The sequence below is a fragment of the Falco peregrinus genome, chromosome 4 (assembly GCF_023634155.1).
Source record: "Falco peregrinus isolate bFalPer1 chromosome 4, bFalPer1.pri, whole genome shotgun sequence".
Classification (NCBI taxonomy): Eukaryota; Metazoa; Chordata; class Aves; order Falconiformes; family Falconidae; genus Falco; species Falco peregrinus.
In genome coordinates, this window is record NC_073724.1 from 49,425,434 (window position 1) to 49,452,154 (window position 26,721).

The 26,721-nt window shown below is 40.7% G+C and overlaps 1 protein-coding gene across 5 annotated transcripts in view; it reads right to left on the bottom strand.

Moving 5' to 3' along the window:
* JADE3 (jade family PHD finger 3) overlaps positions 1 to 26,721 on the bottom strand; it is a 68,296-nt gene that overhangs the window by 4,485 nt on the left and 37,090 nt on the right. For all 5 annotated transcript variants that reach the window (XM_055802031.1, XM_055802029.1, XM_055802032.1 and 2 more), the window contains 7 exons: positions 17,667 to 17,824; positions 15,555 to 15,745; positions 13,080 to 13,291; positions 10,309 to 10,476; positions 4,745 to 4,861; positions 3,820 to 4,293; positions 482 to 599 (listed from right to left, as the gene is read on the bottom strand). In XM_055802031.1, coding sequence (XP_055658006.1) covers positions 482 to 599; positions 3,820 to 4,293; positions 4,745 to 4,861; positions 10,309 to 10,476; positions 13,080 to 13,291; positions 15,555 to 15,745; positions 17,667 to 17,824 — 1,438 coding nt within the window. The remainder of the gene's footprint in view (positions 1 to 481; positions 600 to 3,819; positions 4,294 to 4,744; positions 4,862 to 10,308; positions 10,477 to 13,079; positions 13,292 to 15,554; positions 15,746 to 17,666; positions 17,825 to 26,721) is intronic.

A 26,721-nucleotide genomic window follows, 5' to 3' on the forward strand; every position in this document is an offset into this window, starting at 1 on the left:
AGAAATGCCTCTTTGCACTACTCATCAATCATGCAAGGCAACATAAGGACAGCAGCAATTCCTATCAAGTCCCTCTTCCCTTTTGCCTGAAGGAACAAACTACTGACAGCAAGTGAAAAACCTTCTCGGCTCGAGTGCCACAGAGCTTGCTGTGAGGAAACAGCACCATGAACTAGCAGCCTAAGAAAGCAAAATCCTAGAGATCACCACTAGCTCATTTCTGCTATCTGGATGCCGTAGCGATTGATAAGTAATAGGCACATGCCAGAAACAGCCATAAAATAAAGAAATATCCAAATAAATATTTTAAGGGATTAAAAGAGGTTTGTGCGTGTTGCTACTTTCGTTGACCGTGTACTTGAAGAAAGTTTTTAAAAGCAGATTTACAGTGTTAGAAACACTAAGCAGGAACATAAAGAGAACACATTTTTTATTTTAAATACAGACAGAATTTGTAAATATTGTACATTTATATCGTTACCTGCAGCAATTTCCTGATTAATGAGCTGGACTTGCAAATTGAAGACCTGTTCATGTACTTTACTGTGAGATAACTTCAGTTTCTCTCTCCTGCTTACCATGTAGCAGAGATTTCTTACCTATGGAGGAACAGCAGGAGACTTAATAAGCAATAAGAAAGTAAATCCTGAAATAGTTTAAAAAGTGCATCAAAACCAGAATTAAACAACATTATGTGCAAAATCCCTTGGCAATGTTCTTGTGAATATTACTAAACACATGTAACTATGAATTTAAAAAAATCCTGGATTTTTTTTTTAATTGCCAATCTTGTGAATGTCTTGACTATACTCTGCTGTATATTTTCGTCTAAGAAGAGTGAATAACCACAAAATTCCAGTCAAAAGTAATTTCCAAGACTTGCTCGGCTGTAAGCCTGCTTCCACTGTGTACAATGCCAAGGATGCTACTACTGCAGGCAATACGGGATTCTCCCAGAACTTCCCTGCAAAGTGTTTCATAGAATAATTTTTAACAGCTAAACTATGTTTCCCCTAAAATTATTGCAACATTTTGAAATAAAACTTTTTACAAAGCTACCCAAGAGAGGCAGCCTGTTTAGACTAAAACTAACATGCATATCACCTCTAAAAGAACACTATGGCTTCCTGTGCAATGTACACATTTTGGCTGACTCCATGGCATTGACTCTCATGAGGTTCAACAAGGTGAAATACAAGGTCCTACCATGGGTCGGGGCAGTCCCCAGTATCAGTACTGGCTGGGGGATAAAGGGATTGAGAGCAGCCCTGTGGAGAAGGACTTGGGGGTACTGGTGGGTGAGAAACTGGACATGAGCAGGCAACGTGTGCTCACAGCCCAGAAAGCCAACCACATCCAGGGGTGCATCAAAAGCAGTGTGGCCAACAGACAGAGGGAGGCAATTCTGGGCCCCTACTATGCTCTGGTTAGACCCTCCCTGGAGTACTGCATCCAGCTCTGGGGGCCTCAGCACCAGACACGGACATGTTCGAATGGGTCCAGAGCAGGGACTCAAACATGGTCAGAGTGCTGGAAACCCTCTCCTCTGAAGAAAGGCTGAGAGTTAGGATTGTTAAGCCTGGAGAAGAGAAGGTTCTGGGGAGACCTCATTGTGGTGTTTCATTATATGAAAGGGGATTATAAGAAAGACAGAGACAGACCAGGGCCTGTAGTGACAGGACAAGGGGCAATGGTTTTAAACTTAAGGAGGGTAGGTTTAGATTGGACCCGAGGAAAACATTTTTTACAGTGAGGGTGGTGAGAGACTGGAACAGGCTGCCCGGAGAAGCTGTAGATGCCCATCCCTGGAAGAGTTCAAGGTGAGGTTGGACAGAGCTTCGAGCAACCTGATCTAGTAGTGAAAGACGTCCCTGTCCATGTCTTTAAAGGTCCCTTCCAGCCCAAACCATCCCGTGATTCAGTTCCACATAATTCACTATTAGAGTTGATAGCAAAATTTCTACCTCATGTAATGAGAACAGGAAGAGGAACTGAAAGTTCTTGATAAACACTTCAAAGAGCTTTCAGAACACAAAACCAGCATAGGGGCTGGTTGAAAGATATTTGCTGAACATAATTCACTCCACACTCTACCATGTCTGTTCAGAACTGGAACCTCTCTCCCCAGAAAAGAAATTCAAAGATTCCCAAATCTATATTCATCCCAAGATATAACAGTAGAAAGTCTTCGGGCACAAGAAGTTCAGAAACTTTGAGAGAAAATGTTTTAAACTATGAATTACCTCCTCTCAGAATAAGTACATAAATTTCAACAAAATTTCATGCAAACCAACCACCTTGTCAAAAATCTCAAAATAGTTTCCTGAAAGAAAAAAAACATCCCAAAATTCAAACCCTACATTTGAAGCATGTTATGAGTGATTTTGTTTTTCATTTTTAATACGGATCTATATCCAAAGTAGTCCTGAAAAGGGGATCCAAGATGGATTATGACTAGATTCAAGACAACAGTTACACTGACAAGTGGAGATCTTGGCTCCAACACTTATCTCCCTGTATTTCCATGTCCTTCTCCCTCCGCTACCGTTTTCCCTTTTCATACAACACTACTTTCTCTCTTCTGCTTTTCCTTCCCCATTCCTCTGCAATGTCTCTGAAACACATTTAGCACATCCACTTTACTTTTTTTTACATTCGCTATCTATCTCTAAACACTTGAAAACTGCAGGCAATCACTAGCCAACAGGCCAATTTAACGGGCAAAGCCTGGCTTCCTCCCTCATCAGCTGCCAAAAGGCAGCACCCTGTATGCCTTCCTAATAAATTCCTGCTCTGAATTTTGCTGATGGATTCCGTATTTTCAAAATAGCAGCTAGCTGGCAATCTGATAAGAGCTGATAAAATGGTAATTTCCTTTTCCTCCTTCTCGGTAAAGCCACACAAGTAGTGGTAGACTCAGTGAGTTCTTTTCAGACCGCTAACCAACCGTAGCACCTAAGGCAGCTACGTGCAGTGAAAGCATCTAGGTCAAGACAGTGATGAGTGATTCAGCCTGCCCACTACCTGGGACTAGCTGACACCAGCAAAGAAGAGAGGTGAGTAATACTCCTGAATCAGATGCCATGGGAAGTGGTAGGAGTACAGGCCAGCATTAGGGTTCTCTGTGTGTGGAGCCAAAGCGTCACTGTGGAAGTTAACCATCTGGGTCTCCACCTACTTGTCTTCAAACCATGAGGGTAAGAAGCTCTGCTTTAATGCATTTTTAAGATTCTCCAAAAGCTTAATGCATACCCAACCAAAGAATACTTACTGCTTTACCCAAATCCAGAATTGGCTATTTACCATTCTATTATAAACATTACAAAATGCCTTTTTAATTACAAATCAAGAGTCCCTCCATACCAAGACAGAAGGTGGAAGGATAAGAATTTGTTAAGCCTGTCCCATTCCTTTGCTGTTTGCACTTTTGTTTAATAAAAGTCATATTTTTTGGTATTGAATCTGTATCACTAGCAAGTACTACAGCTGGGTCAAAGTAATTTACTCAATTTTTTTTAAACATTTACTCAGTTGAAGTTGAAATCAAAGAGTCAATTAGGAAATGTGTCCACTGTGTATAGAAACATGCATCTTAAAATACGTAAGGAATAACCTGTAAGCAAGTCAGGAAGCACTTCTTTCACACTGGATCTCTCACTGGACTGAGAAGGGAACAGGCAGTGCAGCATATCAAAAGCCTGGAGTTGAAGGCCTTACTTTTTTTTTTAAAATATTATTTTAAAAATCACTTCCCTGTGCTTCCCACATTCCCACTTCTGTTCGTCAACAAAGAAAAGCTTTTACCAGTTAAATTCTTACCCTCTCTAGGTCCTGCCTCAAATGCATGAACATCCTCATGCGAGTATGAATACTATCTTCTTTTGGCTGCACCAAGCCATTTTCTTCATCCTCCTTGGGAGGAAACAACGGTTTGTTAAAGTTACTTTTTCGCTTTAATTTCCAGTAATTGTAGATGAAGTCTACAGCAAGTTTAGGAAGGCCAAGTTCTGCTGCAACATCCTCCACTTTAACTAGTGAGTAAAACTCCTCTTCCAGCTCTCGGAGTTTTTGGGCTCGCAAACTGGTTTTCTCGCTCTCTGTTTGCTTCTGGTCTGATACACTCTTGGGGTGCTCATCAACATCAGGCAGAGCATTCTGTTTGTTCTTGCTGTGCTTTAGACAATACGACTTGAACTTAACCTCATCCCCATCATCCAGGATAGTCTTCATCTCTAAACTATGCTCAAAGGCACAGGTGACATGAAAGGCAGTGATGCAGCTTTTCACGGAGCACTACAGACGAAATAAAACAAAAAACCTCAATCACTAACAGCAGCAACAAAGCAGAAAAAAAGGACTGAATCATTTTAATTATATGAAAGTCTATCCCTACAAAAATCTGTTTCCTAAGCACTCTTAAAAATAGCCGTTGATCTCTTGAAGCCGGTGGTACCTGATTTAGTACTTTGTTTGTGAACAGTGTTCAACAGAAGGACATTTCTATCCATCTCTGGCCCACACAGTAGCAGTCCTTACACATCTCAGCCTTATTCAAAAGAAGGCAACTCAGACTAACTCCTAAATCTCTGTGCTAGTGAACTAATTTGATAGTAAACAGGTGTAAAGAAGTAGGCATCTACCCAATGGTCACCTGCATTGTGAAGCATCTCTGAACACAGGAAGAGCAAAATTCAAAACTGAAACTGCCCTTCTCACATAGGCTCACCACAGGACAAGTACATACCTGAATGCAAGCACCAGTTTTCAGTTTGCATAAACTACATACTAGAGCCCATCGACTTGGTGGAATGTGAGACACCTTTGTGATTGGCTCCATCCTTTCTGGGCAAGCAATACTGACCTGTAAACAAAAAAACAGCATTGAAAGCAGTTATCAAGGCAATAAAAACAAGCTCTCCATTAATATCAGAAGAGGAAATACGACCACACATTCATCTCACTGTGAGAGTTCCATGTGCTTATACTTCTCAGCAAGGGACCCTAAAAGATCCCACATGAAAACAATGGTGTGGAATACTACTAGTTTAACCTGGTGGCTAAAAAGTTGCAATTCTTCAAAACATCTGAGGCATTTACAACATGCCTTGTTACGAACAAGTTGAGAGACTACAGTAAGTGATGCTTATTTCAGTTCCATTCTGGGGTTTGTGTTTTTTTCTGATTGCTGTTTTTCCCTCTGCTGCTTTCACAGGTCTAACTTAAAAAGTACCAATTTACAAGCTACTTGGACCAAACCAGGAACACATACTTACCCAGAAAGTTACTTCTTTAAGATCCACAGATCTGCTACAACAGCTACTTCTGCCAGCTCACCATTCGGGACAGAACCAGATCTATCAGTCAGCAGCCAGGGAAAGCCTCACTTCCAAGCTCTGCCTCTCCACCGAGTGCTCCCAATGCAAGATGTGATTCTAATACACTTTCCTAACTACAGATTGTATCGAGTATAATTTGAGAAAGAATACAACAAACTTCTCTTACTGCAAAGCATGGTATATTCTCTTGTGCCAGTTTTCACATACTTAGTCTGGATGATCCATTTGTCTCTGGTAGACCAGATTATGGATATTAATACTAAAAGAAAGAAAAAAATTCACATAAGCGCAGGATACCTTTTCCTATTCTTTGTTATACTAACATCCACATATCCATTGTGATAGAAATTTCTCAGCTGCCTGTTGTCCATACTCAGAAACAAGGACTGTCCTCCAAAATTTGGACACCAAAACAGACATAAATTAACTCCATAGGCTTCCCTGAGATACTCCTGACAGACAAATTTTATCCAAGGGCAGAAACAAAAAGCTGGCCAGCTCTGAATGACCAACATGCAGAACTGGGCCAGTATGAGAATGGCACATAGCAGAAGATTTCAGTGAGATAAGTGCTCTGTCCCAAGAACGCCAGTCTCCAAAAGCTTGGATTTTGATGCTTACAGAGCACTTTTGGAATTTAGCAGTTGTGTGCTTTGGAGGTCTACCTGCCTGAAGCAGAAATACAATGCTGATTCTCACTAGGAAGATCTCCACACTTTCTATGAACAATCCACCTGTACAGAGCAGACCTGTATTTCCAGTGCTGGGATAGAGGCCTACTTCTCAGAAGGGTCAGATCTAAGAATTCAAAGAAAGGAGGTTCCTAGGTCATGCTCTGTGGCACTGTGAGGCCAGAATAAAGCTGATTGCTTAAGAAAGCATTAAGGCTGAGATTTGAACAGCAATTTTTTTTTCCTAGAAAACTTTAAGAGCATTATGCTACAGTAATTTTCATAGATTAACTCCATAATAAGACTCTCCTAGGGAAATCCAGGTTATATGAATTAGTTTAACATGTAATAATTAAACCACTGACTTTACAAGAGCCAGTAGTCCAAGCTGAATTTCCTAGCTTCCCTTTGGGAGTACATCAACAATCACTTGGTGCAAGTGTTCATTTTAAAATCTTCTTAATCTCCGAGGAGGGAAGGCTTTGCTTCAGCAGACCTCCTCTGTAAAGCAGACTTATCCAAAGATACCAGTGCTAAGTTAATCAAGTCTGAGAGTCATAGTTGCTATGCTCAGGCTGACTAATTTTGCTACTCTCTCCTTATCATTGCTCTAAGGATCATTTTAAGTAGGTGGAAAAGATAGCTTTGCAAAAGTTGATCAACAGTTCATGAATGACATAAATTGACTGAATTAAGAGTTGTATTTGTTACAGTACTTCACCCTCTGATCCCCCAAACTGCAGTCCACATCTTGCGGAATATACTGAGGTCAACCTGCTGCATGCCATTTCCAGAAGTCCTCATTAGGAAGATCATGTGATGCTTCAGAGAGGGTCCAGGTTTTACCAGACAAGAAGGAGAATAGGCAGACAATATGCGATGCCCTCATCAGGTAGAGATGACCAATAATTTAATCCATTGTGGCCTTCCTATAAATTGATGGGAAAGCGACAAAGCTGTCCTTGAAATTCTTGAATGGTTCCACAAAATCACGTCCAGCACTCTTAAACATCATCAAATATAGCTTTTTTCCTTCCAAAACGAAAGAGCCTTTTATCAACCTAACTTGACCTTGCTCATAACACAGCTGGTTACAAATCACACAGGTATTTCTGAAACAATATTGTACAAAGATTGACCACAATTCTCATCCCATTTACCACTACACTAAGAGGCAAGACTTCCTCTGGGAATTAAGGGATTGTAGCAACTTGTCAGGTTGTCTATATTCCTCTCAAAAAGATGCAAGAATCTTTGGTGAATTTTTTTGGAGACTGAGTAACACCAGCTTTCCACTGTGCCTCCCAGCAGGAGCTGGGAATTGACATAGATCTTCTCCTTGTCCCTCTCTGTCCCTTTTAATGCTCTCCCTGCTCCTTCCCCAGAGGGAACTCATAAAGGTCAGGAAACATTTATGTTGGAAACACTGTCTATTCAGCTTGTAATGCTGCCTGTTTATATTACGCCACTTGTAAAAGCACAAAGAGGCGCTTACAGAGTCAGGTGTGATTTATTTATACTGGCCTCACGCCACCTGCATGTTTCTGATATTCAAAGAGAGGAGTCAAGGCAAAGTCTGTTTGAACTTCACTGCTCACAAGGGATCCAGAGAGTGGAGAGGCCAACCTTTTCATTCCCAAAACCTCCCACCCCACGGCAGAAATGATCCATCTGCTATAACATGTGGCTGTTTTCTCTGTTATTTCTTCACCTTGTATCAGGTTACATTTTAACTGCTGTACTCTGAAGAACCAGTTTTAAGAGTGGGATAGAGTGAAGAATAGGCTGTTGAAGCATCTTCTCTGTGACTGTTACACACATGAGCTGCCATCTTGATTGTCACCCTGCTGTCCTCTGCGCCCCTGCTAACCAGACAGCCGCAGCTGCAGGAGTGCACAATGATCTACATCGGTGGCTGGGAAGGGCAGCCCAGTGGCTGGAGCACGGCCACTCACAACGGCAGCTAAGGGTAGTCAGTTTGATACCCTTCCAGCTGTAGCAATGAAAAATAACTTTCTGCTTCAGCTAACACCACATTGATTGAGGGAAGACATAACTGTAATGGGTTATCTAAGGCAGAGAGGGACCTTGAATTTCAAAACACCTGGTCCAAGTTTTCTGGTCTCAATGTTTTCTTTATTTAATTATTTAACAGAACTCCTTCTAAGAAAACATGAAATAGACTATGCATTTACACTAAAAGACAATAAAGGCAGAAGATATAAACCAATGAGTACACTGTGGAAAGTAAAACCTGTCAAACGTCCCAATCAGTCAAGAGAGGGTCAAGAAAGCCTTGACAGCGTAAGATCACAAGGGAGGGAAGAAAAAACATTTTAAGACGGTGCTGAATGAGTTAATGAAGGAAAACACCTGGTGCAATTCCCTGCAACAATGCTAGCCTAGAAGTGGTGACCGAACAAGTCCCTCTGAACCTTTTATCACAAGGCACAGACATGTTTATGGCCCATTCCTCTCTTCATTCTGCCTTGCTCCATTTTGTTGGTTCCACAAGAGGAAACGGCAGTACACTTTGTAATTAATCTGTTTCTTTTTGGGGACTTCCAGCACTACTATCTTGGGGAGAAGAATAATAGGTATATAAGAATACGCTTTCCCCCCTAAAATTTCCATCCTCAGGTCTTGAGACTCTGGGTCTTTCTTGTCCCAATAGCACATAAGGCCATAGTGACCCTCCAGCCAGGAGCTGACCTGCCATTTTAGCACAGATTCCCAAAGGTTTCTTTGGCCTCTCTGGCAACTAGGCTGTTTTACAATGCAGGAGGCAGAGAGAAAATGGATCCAAGAGGCATTTCCCACCCCTACTGGCAGGTGCGACCTCCTCAGTATGCCTGACACACTTGGCATTGGTGTGGAGGAGACACGGTGCCCGAGGCCTGGAGAGACTTTCAGCCATCAAATGGGCTGTAGGAGCAGACAGATCCAAGGTCTCCCACCTGGGTGCTCCCCTGGCAGCTTCTCCCCCTCAGCTGGAGGGAGGTGGGCAGGCAGGAAGGCAACGTGTGTGTGCTCCATGCCCTGCTGCTGCCCGCTTCCCAAACTTGCCACTTCCTCTTTTGCTAGAAAGAGAATCAAGGCAACCACATGCAGAAAGGACCTCTTAGGAAAACCAATCTGCTCAGAGCCAGGAGAGCTTCCAGTCAAGACACTCTGTAAGTACAGGAGAAATCGGGAGTTTTGGGTGTTTGTTTGTTTTTTAATTTTAAAATAAATATTTTGGTTTTCCCTCAACTCCTCTCTCCTTAAAGGTAGAAGAAACTGGGAAGTACAGGCAGCCCTTGAAAGGAAAAGTGCAACTGCAAAGATAAAAGACATCTCCTTGAAAAGCAGATATATGCCTGAGACAGAGCTAGGAATTACACACTGCATCTAGCTGCTACGTTAAAAAATTACTCAATCTTAACATCTCCCTCAAAGTTTTGCAAATGTGAGGCCTGGCTGCACTTAGGAGCAGAAGGTTCAAAAAATAAGGCATCCACCTCCCTTGATGTCACAGTGCTGACAGGTCAGGCTACTGCCTTGCCTTAAACTACCCACTGTAATGGATTTGTGGATCTTAACAGAAAGCAAACAGAAATATTCCAAGTATAAAATGAAACACAAACCCTACCTATACATGAGTTAACATTCCAGTTTACAGAATTATACTGTGATGCTAAACTTGATTCAAATGGAGGAAAAAGAGTAAAGCTTCATTATGAAACTCTCCATATACACACGCAGGTGTACCAAAAAAGCCTCTACTTATAAGGCATAACAAAGAAGATAAAAAGCCTCATCTCCCCACTGCTCAGAAAAAGTTTAGTTAATAAAAACCCTAACTACGAGTCTTAGAATCCATCCTATACAAATATGCCATGTTTTGTCTTTTTTTTCTTTAAAAAAAAAAGGAAAGAAAAAGACAGTGAATGTATTCATATAAATTATAGACCTAACTGAGCACACAGATTCTTCAGAAAGTAAGAGAGACTATGAAGCTGCATAACTGGTGTAAGCTAGTGTTCACTGTACCCTTTCTAGCAGGTCACTCAGATACCATAATGGCACCAAGAAGTGACTGCTGAGTAAATGGAGAGGACAAAGTGATTAATTAATGGAACATAAGCTGGACTCTCTCCCAGCCTTCACAGACTGTGCAGACTCATCAGAATAAAGCCCGGTATTAAGCCAGACAGACACCTTAAATCATGAGAACATAAAAAGGCAGAGGAGGGAATAAGGAAGGGGAGCACAGAGAGGAGTTTATGATACAAAAGAAAGAGGCAGAAATTAGGTTTTACCTCTGGAATCCAGAGAGCACAGCTCACATGTGCCCACTTGGTCCCTGTCCTGGTAGCTTTCATGGCACCTCCTCTTTTGGGACACAGGAGGCACTGAGGATGTATTCCCAGGACACAGGTGCGACACAGCCAGCTCCCTTCGGGTACTTTTAAGATTCCATAGCACGCCTTGGAAGAAAGAGGTATTGAAATCATTGTGCTGAAACATTTCACACATAAGCGTAAATATTCAACCAGAGCAAAGCTTTCAAATAGTAAAGGCACAGTTTGGCCTTCATTTAATACTTCTCTAATTTCTTAAACTTAAAATGAGTCAAGTGATTAAAGAGATAAACAGCTTCTAAAGCAGTCTTTTTATGTTGGTTCCTTTTTAAAATATGTGCTGATATTATTTATTTGTAGTGTAAAACACACCCACTGTGACTGCACAACACCACTGGTGTTAACCTCTGACTTTGCTTTTAGTGACTTTTAAATTTTTGAAATAAACCCAGAGATGTTTCTTTAAATTTGCTTCTGTATCTAATACTTTTTAAAATCACAATTACATACTGCTAATAACTTTACAGTCTAACATAATTCTATTTAGATGTGAAGGGATGTTAGCTGTTTGACTGAAGACCGTTTCCTGCAACATTAAACTGCCTTTGTGGTTACAATTATGTGAATTGTTTGTTACGTAAAAAAAATAATTTATATAACATTGCAACAAAAACTACAGTATATACTGAAATCATCAGGTGCTGGGGTTTATGCCTATTTCCTGAGTACTGCATTTAACCCCTTCAAAAATGAGAAATTTCTTAAGTTTTGCTAGGTCTGAGAATTAAAAGCAAAAGGAAAAAAGAAAAAAATAATCTGCTTTCTGATTCAAATTTCTAGCAGTTTTTAATGGTTAACTACACATGTATCTAGATACATCCTGCTGTATGGGCATACACACATATTAAGCTAAGTGTATCTGAAAACATGGGCTGCCACCAAGGTGTAATTCCACTCAGCTGCTCCAAATAAAAGGTTTATCAGAAGGGTGGCTTTCAGAGGAAATCCCACCATTCCTAACACTGTCTCTGGGATCAATAACATTGAAAGACTCAACAGAACACGATCATTAGATGTAACCACTCTTCCAGATTCAAATCTAGTATAAAATCCACACACTTGCCTTCCCAGCCTTCTGTTTGTAAGATCTCAGTATTTAATATGAAGTGGTAACATAAAACATTGCACATTTATGTCAGGCTTGTAGAGTAGGGGACTTTCCTGAATTAAACTCTGCAAGGCTGACTAACCTAAATGCAATTTTGATATGACAACTGTTGTAAAACCCAACAGGGGGAGCTGTAATCTAAATTTTACAAGTGATTTTTTTCCTCCTATGTGGCACATAGCCACAAGCATTCTGTCTATTACTAAAGCAGAAGTGACATTACACCTAAAATCACACTTAGGGGCTTGGAAATGGACTGAAACTATTTTCTAATTTAATCCAACTAGTAAGTGGAGGAGGCCTAGACTACTAAACCCAATAATTTCACATGTTTGAGCTTGCACAAGAGGACACTGTGAAGGAGGAAATTTCTCACACTCATTTTTCCCCCAATCTCCAAACCGTGTGATGACAAACAGACTTGAAGCTACTTGGTGAACCAGAGCCGAGCCAGATTAAAAATCAAATTGATTGGTTGTTGTTGTTAGGATTAGCTCTAGCCCAGATACGGTCCCCAGTTCATTTTGGGCAGATCTGGCACGGGGAAGGTCAGGAGCAAGGAGGCAGCAGGCCACCAGCTCAGCCTCAGCTGTCAACAGGCAACCACAAGCCTCCAACTGCAAATGTATCATTACCTTTGAAGAGGCACAAGCAGGGGCTGAAGCAGACAGCCCAACTGCCAGCCGTATTCCTGTCACTGGCTGCGTTACTGTGGCACTCCAGCTCACGCGGCTGCTTCACATGGTGAATCAGATCAGGAAAACGGCCGGGCTAGAAGCCAGCCCACCGTGAGCAGGGAGATGACAGGTCCTTTTTCAGCCAGATGTTTTCCAAGTATTACTTGCAGTCGTTACAAAAATACATTTAAAAAAAACCACCTTCTTAGTCTCTTCTCAATTTATAGCAAAAACTCCTTCCAGAACAGAACGCACAGAAACCACAGGATTCATATCCCTTTTTTGATTATAAGGATACCTCTGCCTGACTATGCTGAGCTCAGTCAGTGTAAAGTCTTGGCTACATGTGAAACTCATAAACATGAGCAACATTCAGACTGAGAACACCATTACTGCAGGTGCTTATGCCTGCTAAAAAAGATCAGTCTGTTAAAGTGCCTACATGTTGTTTCAGACGGCTAAATTTGGACAGCTCATGTCTGGCCAATTAACTAGTAAGTCACAGAGGAAAAACCCCAGCTCTGAAACAAATGATCTTTAAATTCTTCACAAATAGACAAGCCATCATTTCCTGCCCTGTTCATCTACAAAAGCAGGTTTAATAATAGGGGGAAAATTGTTTACAGTCACAGAGGAAGTACTTGCAAGTCCCAAGAACACATTTTGTGTTCCTATTAGACTGCAGATGTCCACATATTTACCATGCTACGCCACTTACTCTACTGTAGCTGTCAGGGTACAGAAATTCAATTTAGTATTACATCACCCTTCCTACCCAGAAAATCACAAAGCCCTCCTATTAACATTTAATACCAGTTCAAAGCCACACTTGCCAAGGTAAACTAAGACCACAGGACAGTATCAACATTTGTGCAGGCACTAACCTGATGGACACAAATATTACATTTGTCACAAAACACCATGTCATTCCCATCTTCACTGTCAGGGGACCGGCACACATCGCAGATGACGTCTTCATCATATTCAATACCCAATCCTTCTTCAGTCTCAATAGCGTGATTCATGTTCTCATGACAGTGCCGTTCCAGCACTTCAATTGTTTTTTCCATTGTGTTTTCATCCAGGGGCCCGCATCCTGTGACACAGAATAGGGAAGGGGAATTAGAGGACAGTCAGGTGTCTCTGACAGAGTCTGAGATGCAAGAAGAGAAGACAACTTCTAGCAACTAAAGCAGCAGACACAGCGTCTTCTCTCCCATCACACATGGAAAAAATAATAATAATAATAAAAAAAAAAACAACCAAAAAAAGAAAACCTTTTTCACTCACTGGCTAGTTGTAGCATTATTCTATAAATACAACTAGAACTAGAATAGAAGTTTAAGTTGTACGTAGAACACTAGACTGCCTGTTCAAGAGAACACTACAGCCTAAAACAGACAGCAGTTGCTGTAACTACTAGCAGCTCTCATATAATCATTCCTCCATCTCCCTGACTTTAACAATAATGACATCCAAAATCACATACAATGTTCTTCTGAAGACTAACTCCCCAGGAAATAAAACTTACCAAAACACTTTAGATCTTATAAAGATAACAGAAGTTACCACCACCCAGTACTACCCAGTACACTACTTGACTGATCAGCATGACAGTTATGAAAAATGCTTCTTTTGTTTTGTTGTGGGCCTTTAAAAATAAATTAGTAAATAAATATACTGTTGACAATCCATACTATCTGTTCACTTGAACACTACACATGCCATGTATATACACTTACAACTAATCAAACTTAGTGGAAGCAGAACCACTTAAAAAGGATTTGCTGTGACACTGGTCCTCAGCTTGCAGCCTCAAGACATATGCTACAAAAGAAACCCTACAATGTTCACACCTACAAGAAACCTCCAAACTGCATCCTTTCAAAATCCTCAGTCAAAAACCATGCTGCTGCCCATAGTTTACTATTTACCCAGACCTTCAAAGGCCTCCAAAGGATATTCATGTAACATTAATGTCAGAGATTAACATTTTAACTGCTTGACTATGCACAAGAACATGGCTATCAATTTTGATTCCTTGTTGCAAACCATAAACAGGGAGATGGAAAAGATAAATGACTGCTGATACAAAGTGCCTTCTGCTATTAAACTGTTCTCTCCCATGCCCAGATATTTTCTCACTCCCTGAATGAACAAAGTTACAGGATCATCCAGGTGTGAAGAGGACCTTCAGAGGGGCTCCAGCCCAGTCCCGGGCTCCAAGCAAAGCCAACAGTGAATCTCCAAGGCAAGACTGTTGCTCAAGTATGTCTAGTCAGATCTTGAAAATCTCCATGAATGGAAATCTGCCCCACAGAAAAGCTAACAGCATCTCTGCATGCCTGGGAAGCTTGTCCTTGCTTCTGCCTCTTACATACATCCTTTAGCACTGGAGCTCAGCTGTGAGCTCTCCTTCACCAAACCAGTTTCCTGACGCATCTACTTGGTCTCCTAAATGTCTGCATGGATCTTTCTTGTGCTTGGAGGAGACTGTTCTTGAAATCCTGCTAGCTCTCTTAACAGCAGTTCCATTCTTTGAAGCTGCCTGCCAGATCCCACCTACCAATTACCCAAATAAGTAGAAACCTGCTCTCCCAAAGCCCACGACCAGAAGGCTACTTCCTTTCCTCGCTACCCTCAGGATCTCAGTCACCACTACTTCCTATTATCACAGCCCTACAGATTTTTCCTTGTTTGTCAACAGCAAATCCAGGTGATGCCAGATATCTCCCTCTCTTGCCCACCTGTCCTTCCTAAAGGACCTGCAATCATCCATGGAAGAATGCCAGCCACCCAGGCTATTCCACCACAACTCAGTTATTCCAGTGATAATTCCAAGATTATTTTCCATAGCTCACTCCCCCTTATGGCCCTCTGTATCCACAACTTGCATGGAAAAAAGAAAGTTTATTTAGCTGATTTTAAACAAGCTAACATGTGTGAAACTTAATTACTTTGTTAAGAACCCAGCATGCAAGCTCCTCAGAACTCCAAATTTGTAGCAACAGTATGTTCGAGTTTAAGAAATGGAAACATCTGCTTTTCCTACATAAAATTTTTAACTTTGGAAGTCCTAAAATTAATTCCACCTGGTGTGGGCTTTTTCTCTCCTGCCTCACTCTGCAAAAGTTGCACATGGTTTTGGATGTGCAGAACTTCTTAGGCACAACAGGTAAAACACAAAACATTAACAGATTGAGCAAGTAATTATTTTAAGCATTTTTACCTCCTGTTTTTCTTAGCATTTCCATTCAATTCTCATTCAGCAATTTTTAAGATATCCCACAGACCAGACTATAACTCAAACAGCAGAAATTAACTGCTGCTTTTAAAATTAGAACATGTTGTGAAATTACCCATTTCTGTAAGCTCTTCATTTAGCTCTTGAAGCCAAAAGATGTCCATGTCATCCAAGTCATATCGACACACAGATTCTGCCAGTTCCAAAATGTTGATGTAACCCGGTTCTGTAGGCTCTTGGCTGGAACAGTGGATGTATTTCCTGGGTCGCGTATACAGTACTTCTTTCACCTTTTCTGCTACAACCCTAAAGTAAAAAAAGAAATAGAGAGTTACAGCTTTTTAAGACTCATCCTCGCAAGACATGAAATATTTGCTGTAAGTGTGAAGAAATCAGCGTTTCACAGATCTTAAACTCGCCAGCAAGTGTAGCCAGGCTAGGGAGACAGGATTCTGTAAATGTCATTTCTTCACACAAAATGTGCTAAGGTTTGCTACGTATACAGAATCCTTTTTAAAATGTAAGCCTGTGCATATGATTTTCAATTTCACAAATGCTACTAGTGTGATGATGCAAATGTTTTTGAAACTCACAGAAAGTACTATGCACAAAAGCCCCTACAATCTTTGTTCTATATTCTTCTTAAATGATAGAAGGAAATCTTGCCAACTGATTTCTTGAAAATACCAGCTTTTTCATGAAGGCTTAGTTTATTCTACTGCAGTATGTCCATGTGTGTGAAGAAATGCTTGCTCCTCATTTGGGATAAACAAGCTACCCATATTTTGTAAATGACGCTTTATCCATGCTAAAAATGAATATTTTTGTTATGTAAGAACTATTCTGATGCCAAGCAAAAATGTAAAGGGGAAAAAACAGCTAAAAATCAACCAGAAAGCAAGGGAGAAAAACACTGGTGTTCTCAATCTTCCAATTATTTTAAGAGATAAAACTCAGTGTTTGAGTAGTAAACTAGACTATGGGAAAGGAAAGACTGGCCTTAGCTAGATAAAGTCAATCTTTTTCTGAATTCAATACATGAGGCCCTGCATGTGAAAGGAAGACGGGGAGATACTGAATGGAATGGTGCCATGTGTGAGCAGCTCTGCATGCTTTCTGGAGCTAAACCCTCCACAGGACAAGGATAAAAGAAAAGCTGAGGGAAACAAGGCAAGAGAAGTAAGGAAGGAGCAGGCAGCAGTCAAGCAGTATCCCACGTAATTCTTATTGGACAATGTGGGTTATCAGTATTAGCACAAACAATGTTCTTCTGCCGTTCTTCTTTCCCCTTCACCTTGCTCATTTTCCCCTCTTGTTCCCTTGTGAGCTTTTCTTTTCTCCAGTCCAGCCAAATCCATAGCAATTTTTTCCTCTAATGTAATACTGCTGGTATGAGATGCAATATATTTATTTTTAATAACTTGGTACTGACAATAGCCCCAGTGGAAATTGAATTATGCTGGCATCAGCATTTTCACTGGACAATTCATTTGTCTTTGTCTCAAAGACCATGTTGGCAATAACATTTCTACATTGAAACATACTCTGTTTCCACCAGGAAGAGCTGCAGGACTACAGTGTTGCGTTTTCCTAGTCTAAGCACAGTGTGAGAGAACAAAAGATTATTTATCTATTTCCTGAAACAGAGATCACTGAACTTCTATAAAGTTAAGCAGCTGTGGTGAGAGAAGGCAGAAAGGGTTAAAGCTTTAGCAACAATAACCAAAATTAAACTATATGAACAAGTGAGTAACTTCATCAGGTATCATTAAATACTGCATGCCTACTGCTCTGTATCATCATGCTTCACAGGGAAGCCTTTCAAGTAACATGTCTAAGATTTGTGTTTATTTTTAATTTATTAAACTCACCATATTCAAATGAGAAAAGTTTTTAACTCATAGCACCATGTGACTCAGGAAGAGATCTCCTTTTCAAAACTTGCAATGTAGATACACTAACAGTGTACAGACAGAACCAGATCTGGACTGAAGTGTGTCCTGGTTTCAGCTGGCATAGAGTTGATTTTCTTCACATAAAAAATATTCACAAAAATGTTTTAAAAATTGGTACTTGTTTGGTTTAAGAACATGCCTGAAGGCTGCTGCATTGGAGATTTATCCGTAATAACACAGGAAAGGTGACTGCATTCAGACAACCTACTTTGAGAGACCATCTTCTCCAAATTGATGTTTCTTGCACGTGACCTGTTTCTGATCGCCATTACCTGAGAGAAGGCTGTGGAATAGTTTCTGGGCTGGCTGGAACCTGAACCCCTTTCTCCCATTCTTGTTTCCACGTGTCCGCAAAGATATAATATTCATCAGGGTTGACATGGTGAGAATCTGGTAGTTTCATGGCACTAATGAGATCCTTGCGGAACACCTGCAAGAAACACCAGGGAAAAGAGTGGCTTGAGAAAGAGTGTTGTGTCAAAGGAAGCAGTAGGTGTTTTTCTTAATTCACACTGAAACAATGCATATACCTTGATAATTTTTTAAAAAGAGTATCATCATATAAACTAGTAAACTTGAGATTACCTACATTATTAACTCTCAGTGTTATCAGGTGCGGTATGACAAGTTTGTGCTAATTCAAAAGCACACTGTTGCCCGAACGCTAATCAGAAGGAAGAAGGCCGTTACAGGTGACCAGGGAGAGAGGAAAGGAGGCCTGGGTCTGATTTAAGACTCCTCACCCTATCACTTTCAAATGACTTATTTTACTTGTCACTCTGTAGGCTTTTACCCCAACTTAGACACAAGGTAGCATATCCTTTTCTTTCGCTCAATTTAGCTACTTTAAACTGTCATATTCATCATGGGCTACGAACAGTTGCCATGGCGAAATTGATGTATAGGCACTTCTTCGTTTATTAAAACCACTTGAAGTTTTACTGGTCAGGATCTCTGGGATCAAAGATGAACAGCTGCCTTTGCTGAAACACAAGACCTGTGTGGCTCTGTGCCTGAACCCCAGCGATGCAGGCACAATCCAGCCTCAGCATCCTTTAGCAAACCTACGCAATGAAACGCGCCATCATGAAACAAAGCAAACTCACGAGTGACAGTCCTCCAGCCATAACATTCAACTCTTGGCTCAAGAGGATTTTGTTTTTACAAGCATACAAACACAATTATCAGTCATGTCAAAGCTTACTTAATGTCAATGTCTGTCAAATACAGATGCAAGCAATTGAAATAAAAGGCATCTGCATCTTTTGTAATTTTTTTTTCCTCCGCTGCTACAATGCACCAGTTTAACATTCATAAAAGCAAAAGAGTGACTATGGCTTAGTGTTAGGGAGACATCACAACTAATTAACTGTATTATCATAACGAGAAATCAAATCCTCAAAGGGCAATAAAATGAAACGGAAAATATCCCTGCAATAAAGCTGTGGCAGGTTGAACTCTCTTCTTACTATTTCAGTTTTATAGCCAGAAGAGTGATAAAATATCTCAGAGCCAAATATCTTCATGTACCCTTTTCAATTTGACAGCACCAGACCGGTTATGCTTACTGCAAAAATTCTCAGCTGTTCTTGGAAAACATCAAGTAAACATTATTAAAAAAGGCTCTATGCTAAAAACAGGTATTGAAATAGGCTGCGGGTGACCTGGAACATCGGTGTTACTTCATTATGTCCTACAACCACATCTCACATGGGCTGCCAGGAGAGCAAGCTGACTGAGGGAACTCAACACCCAGACTCAAGGCTCTCTTGCTGCTGCTGTGTTATCTGCTCTGGGTCAGACCAGACTGTTCACTGTTGTCTTCTGTGTAAAACTCTGCAGGTACCTAACCAGCCTGATTAACATCTGAATGACAACAGTGAAAGCATTAAGACTGCAAGCATCCATTTTTTCCCAAGCAGTATGTGAACACACAAAAAAAGTAAAATTATTTGTGCCACTTAAAAGGTATTTTCATTTTCTGTGTTACAGATACAGAACCAGGATTATGAGAAACACTAACATGGGACAATTCCAAAAGGACTCCAGAAGGAAAAAACAATCCAATAAATAAGTAGTGCAATGACTGGTTTAATTATCAGAAAAGATATTCCTTAAAATTTATCTAAGTGTTTTACAAACTACCTTTTAAGCCACTGACGGAATATAGAAGTAGAGTGCCTCATATCAAACCCACTATTTTTTAAGCATTAGATCAAAAATGCTATTAAAGGCATCAGTATTATAACTACATTGCTTAGCAGCAAAGTCATCTTCTGATCATCCATTATGTATGTGAACTGTATCATTGCTATTTTTTAGAGCACAAATCCCCTGGATTTTTGTTGTTTTTCTGACTGCTGTACAGTACTGACCACATCATCACCATGCCACAATATTAAGTTTTCTAAAATTTACAGTAGAGCTACCACCGAAGGTCAGAGATTTAACCAATATAAAGGTAACTGCTGAAATCTGAAGGAACCCCAAAACTTGACCAAGAGACCAGTTCCTAAGAACTGCCTATTCATACCTGTGATAATAGTGCAAGTGAGTATTTATTTCCTGCAGATGCTTGGAATCATTGGAATAATCTCTAGTCCTCATCATTCTTTATTTCTTCATGTCTGGCCAAGCAGGGTCTTCCAACAGTAAAATACTCTCAGAGGACAGTGTATGAGAACACTCACTCTGTATTTCCTTTGTTGTGGAAGTAAACCAAAACACCCAGGGGACCCAAAGAGAGTTTTCTGACAAATCAAGTCAATTTTACCTCAGCAGTCAGCCTCAAGGCTATGAACTAAGCCAACTCAATGAAGAGCAGACACACACCTTCAGGATTTAGATACCCAGCTTTTCCTCATGGTTGTTTCTTTTTGAACACTTGTTTCAAAACCAGTGCAGCTCCTTTACTAACTATCCAACTGGCAACAGCTAGTCCGCTCCACAGCACATACTCTCCTCTTGGCAAGGACCAACTTCACTTCCAGTTACCCCACAAAGTGCAGTGGTCATCCTTCGGTTACCCAAAAGCAGTTCTATTTCTTACCATACATAAAACATAACCCTTCAATTTTATTTTAATATAATCTGTAGTATCACGCATCTTGAGAAGACCCATGCCATGTCTAGGCTAATAAAGCATTCTCATTTGGACACATCATTCCTCAAGAGCAGACTCAGCTAGCTCTGCATGTCTTTACCATGATAGAGAAGGGCCTTGCACAGCTGAGCTACAATTGACCACAGCTAGCGGAGCCAGGTCACACACACAAAAATGGGAAATTCCCCAGCACTGTAAGTACTTGCTAAAGTTACTTTGTGACAGTGGGATTTAAAAAAAAAAAAAAAAAAAAAAAAAAGAAAAAGCAGCAATTGAAAGCATGAAAGAAGAGATGAGTTTTAGCCCTGCTTACCATGCAAGACTGCTTGGTCTGAACTTGTCATTTGATTTTGCTACCAGGAATTTTTAGTTTCAGCTGAAAACGGTGCAGTACTTTCAGCTAATGACGTCAATGAAAAATGTGTTTGCTTATGTAGTAATAATAGTCATCATCACTTTGTTGAGAGACTAATAATTATTTTACGCTTTAGAGCTGGGGCTTAAATCTAGAAGAGACCTTGTTCTTTGGTCAAGATTAGCTTTTTGCTCTGCAGTAGAAGTCTGCCTTGTTTTGCTAAGGCAATAAGAACGTCCTAGTCACCTCCTACAGAGATGCACCACAACTCTAAAGCCTTCAAAAGCTAAATTCTACAAAAATTCTCCAGAAATAAGGATGCTCTGCTCCCCCATGGCACTAATGCACCAAGCAACAACAATATCACAGAGCTGTGGAAGGAGAGATGTGGTTCATACGTTTTATTTGTTTTTCAGACTTACGAGTCTTATTTGGAAATTATGTTAGAAGAGTATGTAAAAAAAAAATTAACTTCTTAGAACCTGTTTGTAAATGCTTCATCAAAAGCTGTCTGTGACTTCAACCCAAATTCCTTCTGGAAGCACTCTATGAAAATCCATTACATAATCTTTCTCAAAGGACTCTCCTGTGCTTACTCTGTGAATAAATCAAGCCTGTGAAACAAAGAACACGATTTTGTGTGGAATATTTTTATACACTAAAGATACCAGGGATGATACAAGTAATGCTACAGAGAATTACACTGAAGTATTAACACTGAAGACAGAGAATGGGTCTTGACTATACAACAGCCTTCTACAAACCCTATCTTCATTGAACAAGTCAAACATCAGATCTGCACAGACTGCAGCCACCTTTTGTTCAAGACCACTGCAAACCTACCACATTTAGAAGAGTCAAATACCTTTTCCAATACCCCTCTGCAAGATACTACTGAAGCTGACCGATGCTATTGCTCATTCACCCTATCTTGCCCAAATGCATGTGTGAGGGAAAACAAACAGATTGTGCTACCTCTTAAAATGGAAAGAAAACCAGTATTTCTTCCTGTGACACACTCTGAGCTTTCCAGTACTTTGACCATTTGCTTACAAACCCCCAAAACAAAGGTAAGCCACTTGTCACAGGCACCTAGGCCACCACTGGGAACCACACCTCAAAGGTTGAAGTAAATTATGGGTTAACTGCTGTGTTGTTAAAATCAAAGCAGGATTTCTGCTGGATTGTATGTAATCGCTTCAGTCCTAAGGCTTCCCCTGCTCCCAGCAGAGCCCCAAGTGAGTCAGCAACACACACTGCTCATGCTAGGTGCCCACTGCTTAGGGCCCCCCCAGAAGACCCACTGTGTTAGAAACAGAGCACCATGATTTTTAAAAACACAGGAAGAAATTACTACGTCCTGTCCTGTACTCCCACAAGAGTATACTCTCAGAAATCTTTTACAGAAAACCATGTGGAATGAGGGCCAATACCCTCTCCAACCAGAGAAAGCTAAAACAGCTAGTATTTTCCTGGATTTTTGGTCTCCTTCGCAACCCACCTTGAAGGCCAGCTTTGAAATTCCAGGTGCCAAATGTTCAAACCACAGTGGGCACTTTCTGTAAAGTGTAAAGTAAATTACACCAGGGTTTTTCATCGTGTTTGGGGTCCAGTAGTCTCTTTTTTATTCACCTTTGAAAGGATCTAGTAACTTTTATTCCCACAAGCACCCATAAAGCTTAAAGCTTACTCTGCTATTGTAGCTCTCACGAAGAACACCCTCACCAAAATCTAATACTTCAGAAGCAGCAGTTTACACCTAAAATCACCTTGTAAATAATCAAACAAAAGTCAAATTATAATATGACCAACTACAAGTATAATATAGCCACATAGTATCTAAGCATAGATTAATTATATCTATACAAATACCTTTATATAGATGTTCTACAGTATGTGCAAAAGACTGCCCATTTATGGAGGATGAAGCTCCAAGGACAAAATATGGTGGGCTCATCACAGAAAGGTTGAATTTTTCTCGTTAATACGTTGCAATATGGGCATGAGGTTTCTGAATCAAGGTACTCTATTTTAGAGCACTCTGGAGACTCAAAACAGGGCAGTTTTCTGTTTGGCTGGGGTTTTTGTGCTAGGAAAGTAAATAAAAAGCAACATAATTTTAAAACAGAAATGAAGCTACAGTTCCAGGCATGTATACTGACTGGATTGAAAAACTTAAGATGTTAAAAAAGCTGGGACAGACAGTAATCAAGTGTAGCATTAAATCTGTAGTTCTCAAGCATCCACACAATTTGGACATGCACTGCAGTGAATACTAATGTTTCAACCTCTACTCCCTAAAACTGTTTTTATGAATTATCCAGGACGCAAGTGAATGAAATACTGTACTTTTCTTTTAAATAACCGTGAATTTTCTTAGCCTCCTTTACAAGGATGTATAGGAACAGCCAGGAAATCAGATACTAAATCAACCCCACCTAACATCACATCTCAGACAGCATCTCATGAGCCAGAAGAATGTGCAAGAACACATCAAGTTTCCTTCTGGTTGCTAATCAGATATAAGCTTCGGATTTGGGGATTAATCCTAACAATCAATTTTTAAAATGGTATTAATTTATACAGATATTTAGAAAAATCTGTACTCGTTATCATCTGTCCAATTCCTTTTTTAATCTTGTTTAATACTCAGTCTCAATAACTTCCTGTAGCAGATGAGCTCCTCAGTCTAATTACATGATGCACGGAAAGGATATCCTTTTAATTGCTACAGATTTCCTAACTTTTGGCCTCACTCACCAGCCCCTGCTTCTACCTTTTCTGCCCATTTCTTCCATCACAAAGACAGGCTGGACTGAAGTTCTAGCTCTGCCGTTTCCAGACCACTCATACTTTACTGTTACACCTGCTCATTTACTTCCAAATGGAAAATAGCTCAGCCTTTTCACCCCAGCCTTTTCACAAGCAAGCTCTTCCATGCCCTTACGCATTTGGGTCACCGCTTGCTAAAGAGTTCAAATAGCCTGAGATGGTATCTCAAAGCAAAAAAAGATCATAAAAATAACCAGCAAGGTTGTACCTCTAACTTACATAAAAGTATTGTAAAATTTTGTTCTTTTAATCAACTAACTGAAGCAGGCTAAAAAGCAGCTCATTGAAATGCATAAGGCACATTTGCCATAGGTCTTGAGAAGCCTGTACAGATGTCCAAGTTAATTCAGAATTTTTTTTTAAGGTAAGCATGTGCATAAAGGTAATGGTCTCCTATTCTATTACACACGGTACATGCGAAGCAGTATGATTTAACCACATTGCCCATTCCTTCACAGAATAAACCCAACTACTTTCAAACTGCACAAGAATCCATTTTCTGCCAGGAATCTAGCCTTGCAGGGTGCTCCTCAGGATCAAGACCTATGATTTATGTGGCAGTTAAATGCCTAAAAAAAGTTTCACATACTCAAGTAATGAAAGCAGACCATTTACTTGTAGAAGACAAGCTACACTTCACATGATAACACAGCTGTCGCTATCAGCAATGAGGGATTAAAAACTACTATTGCTACGAGATTCAAACACCTACTTGCAAAGAGAAGTAGAATACTGCCATCTTATACGGGAAGCGTTATAAAAAAGGAAAATGCTAACTTAATTCCTTTACAGTTTCAAGAGGGACAGAAGATTAAAAAAACCCCACAAAACATGTACATGCTTGAGCATCACAAAAGATCTCTCAGGCTCTTTTGTGACTCCACTAGCCTAAAAGAAAAGAAATGGTCAGTCATTCAGGATGGTCCAAGCTAATAAGTTTTCCCTGCGAAAACAATTCCAACTCTCTGCCATCATTTTCTGCTGCAGCTTCCATGGAGACAGGAAACTGCGAAGTACAGGCTTCATGCTAAGCCAGACATCCAAATGCCTCCCACCCTGCTACTCCCACACAGCCTACTGCTTAGGCCTGCGAGCCCCTCCTGTCTACGTTTAAATCCGTAAGGGGCAACACCACAAATGGCATGTGGCCAACAAAATCATACAGGTCTGAAAAACCCATGATTTATACTACTGGTGTGCCTGAAACCTTAACACAATTGACTTATTTGAAGTCAATGCTAAAGCTAACCTAATAGCAGAATTTTTTAAGTCACCGTTTCAGTAGTTTGTGATAAGATCGTAATCCAGAAAGGGAGCACCAAGAGCCACAGTCTTGCTTTTGAAATTATGTAGAGAAACATCACACTCTGCAAATGTACTGTTACAGGCTTGCCTTCTCACCTTCTTCCCCGAGAAGGATAATGGGATAATGTCCTGGTTTCAGCTGGGATGGAGTTTATTATCTTCTTAGGAGCTAGCACAGAGATGTGTTTTGGCTTTGATGCGAGACTTTTCAGTTCCTCAGGCTTGTTAGTGAAGGCTGGAGGGGCACAGGGAACTGGGAGGGGACACAGCCAGGGCAGCTGACCCGAACTAGCCAAAGAGGTGTTCCATACCATGGGATGCCATGCCTGGTATGTATACCTGGGGGGTTGGCCAGGGCGGGCAGATCATTGCTCAGGGACTGGCTGGGCACCAGTCGGCAGGTGGTGAGCAGTTGCACTGTGCACCACGTGTTTCTTTCCTCCTTTCCCTCTGGATTTTATTCTTTCCCTTCCTTTTTTCATTATAACTGTTATTGTCATCATTGTTATTGCTGTTCTTTCATTTTTATTCTATTTCAATTATTAAACTGTTCCTATTTCAACCCTCGAGTTTTACCTTCCTTTCCAGCTCTCCTCCCCATTCATCTGGGGTGAGGGGGGAGTCAGCAAGCGACTGCGTGGTACTCGATTACTAGCTAGGGTTAAAGCACAACAGATAAGCAGAGCCCAGATCCAACCCAGTAATACCCCTTCTGCATTGATGTAAACCCCAGGGGTAAATAAATCAGGCTCTGAGAACAGACTTTGACATTTGCCCTCTAACACTGCACCCCTTTGCCCTGCAGTAATACCAGATGACCTTACTCCACTGAGGCCATCCCCACACCCACCTCAATTCTGAAGCACCTGGGAAACAATTCAAGGCAGAGCAGTCCAACTGTAGCCACTCGTCATTTTTTATGGGTGGCCACAGAGGACCAAGACCCATACAGACAAGTCCTGTGAAGCAACTGACAGATACGCTAACTTGCTCGTTGGTCACAGTACCAAGACCCAGCTTTTATTTGGAAAGAGAACCCAGGTACTTGGGTTGGCTGGAGATGATTGAGGAAGTGGAAAAAAGCCTATGTATTCATGTGCAATTTAATTGAGAAAGCTGGGCTTACTGGCATAAAAGAAAAATTAATGTATAAAGACCACGAGCAAAAATATTCTCAAACAGCTATTTATAGCTTTGACCTTTTAGATTTTCTGCATCACTAACTCAAGAAACAGCCTGCTGCCTGGCAAGCAGAGGTGAATGAAAGGAGAGCAATGCCGACTTGTTAAAGAGTCCTTGCTAAAGGGATGCTGTCAGCCTGAAATTTTAAATTTCTATCTAACAGATATTAGACAACTATTACTACAAAAACCTTGTGGAATTACAACATGATTTTTGGAAGCGTGTGCAGTGGGGTCTCTTTTCAGTCTTCGCTTTACACTCTTGTCACCACTTGGTGCATAAATAATCAATTTCAATGCTCTGCTGACAACAGCATTTCATGTAATACACTCTCTGGCATATGCTTTCCAAGGGTGAGAAGGAGTGCTTGCTTCTAGCAGAAGGAAAGGAAAAACCGGAGGGACAGCCAAGAGCCTTACATACAAGCAGTAGTAAGCATTACTGCCACCTTTCCTTCCATTCCCCTTCTGTCCTGGTTTCAGCTGGGATGGAGTTAACTTTCTTCTTAGTAGCTAGCACAGTGCTGGGTTTTGGCTTTGATGCAAGAACA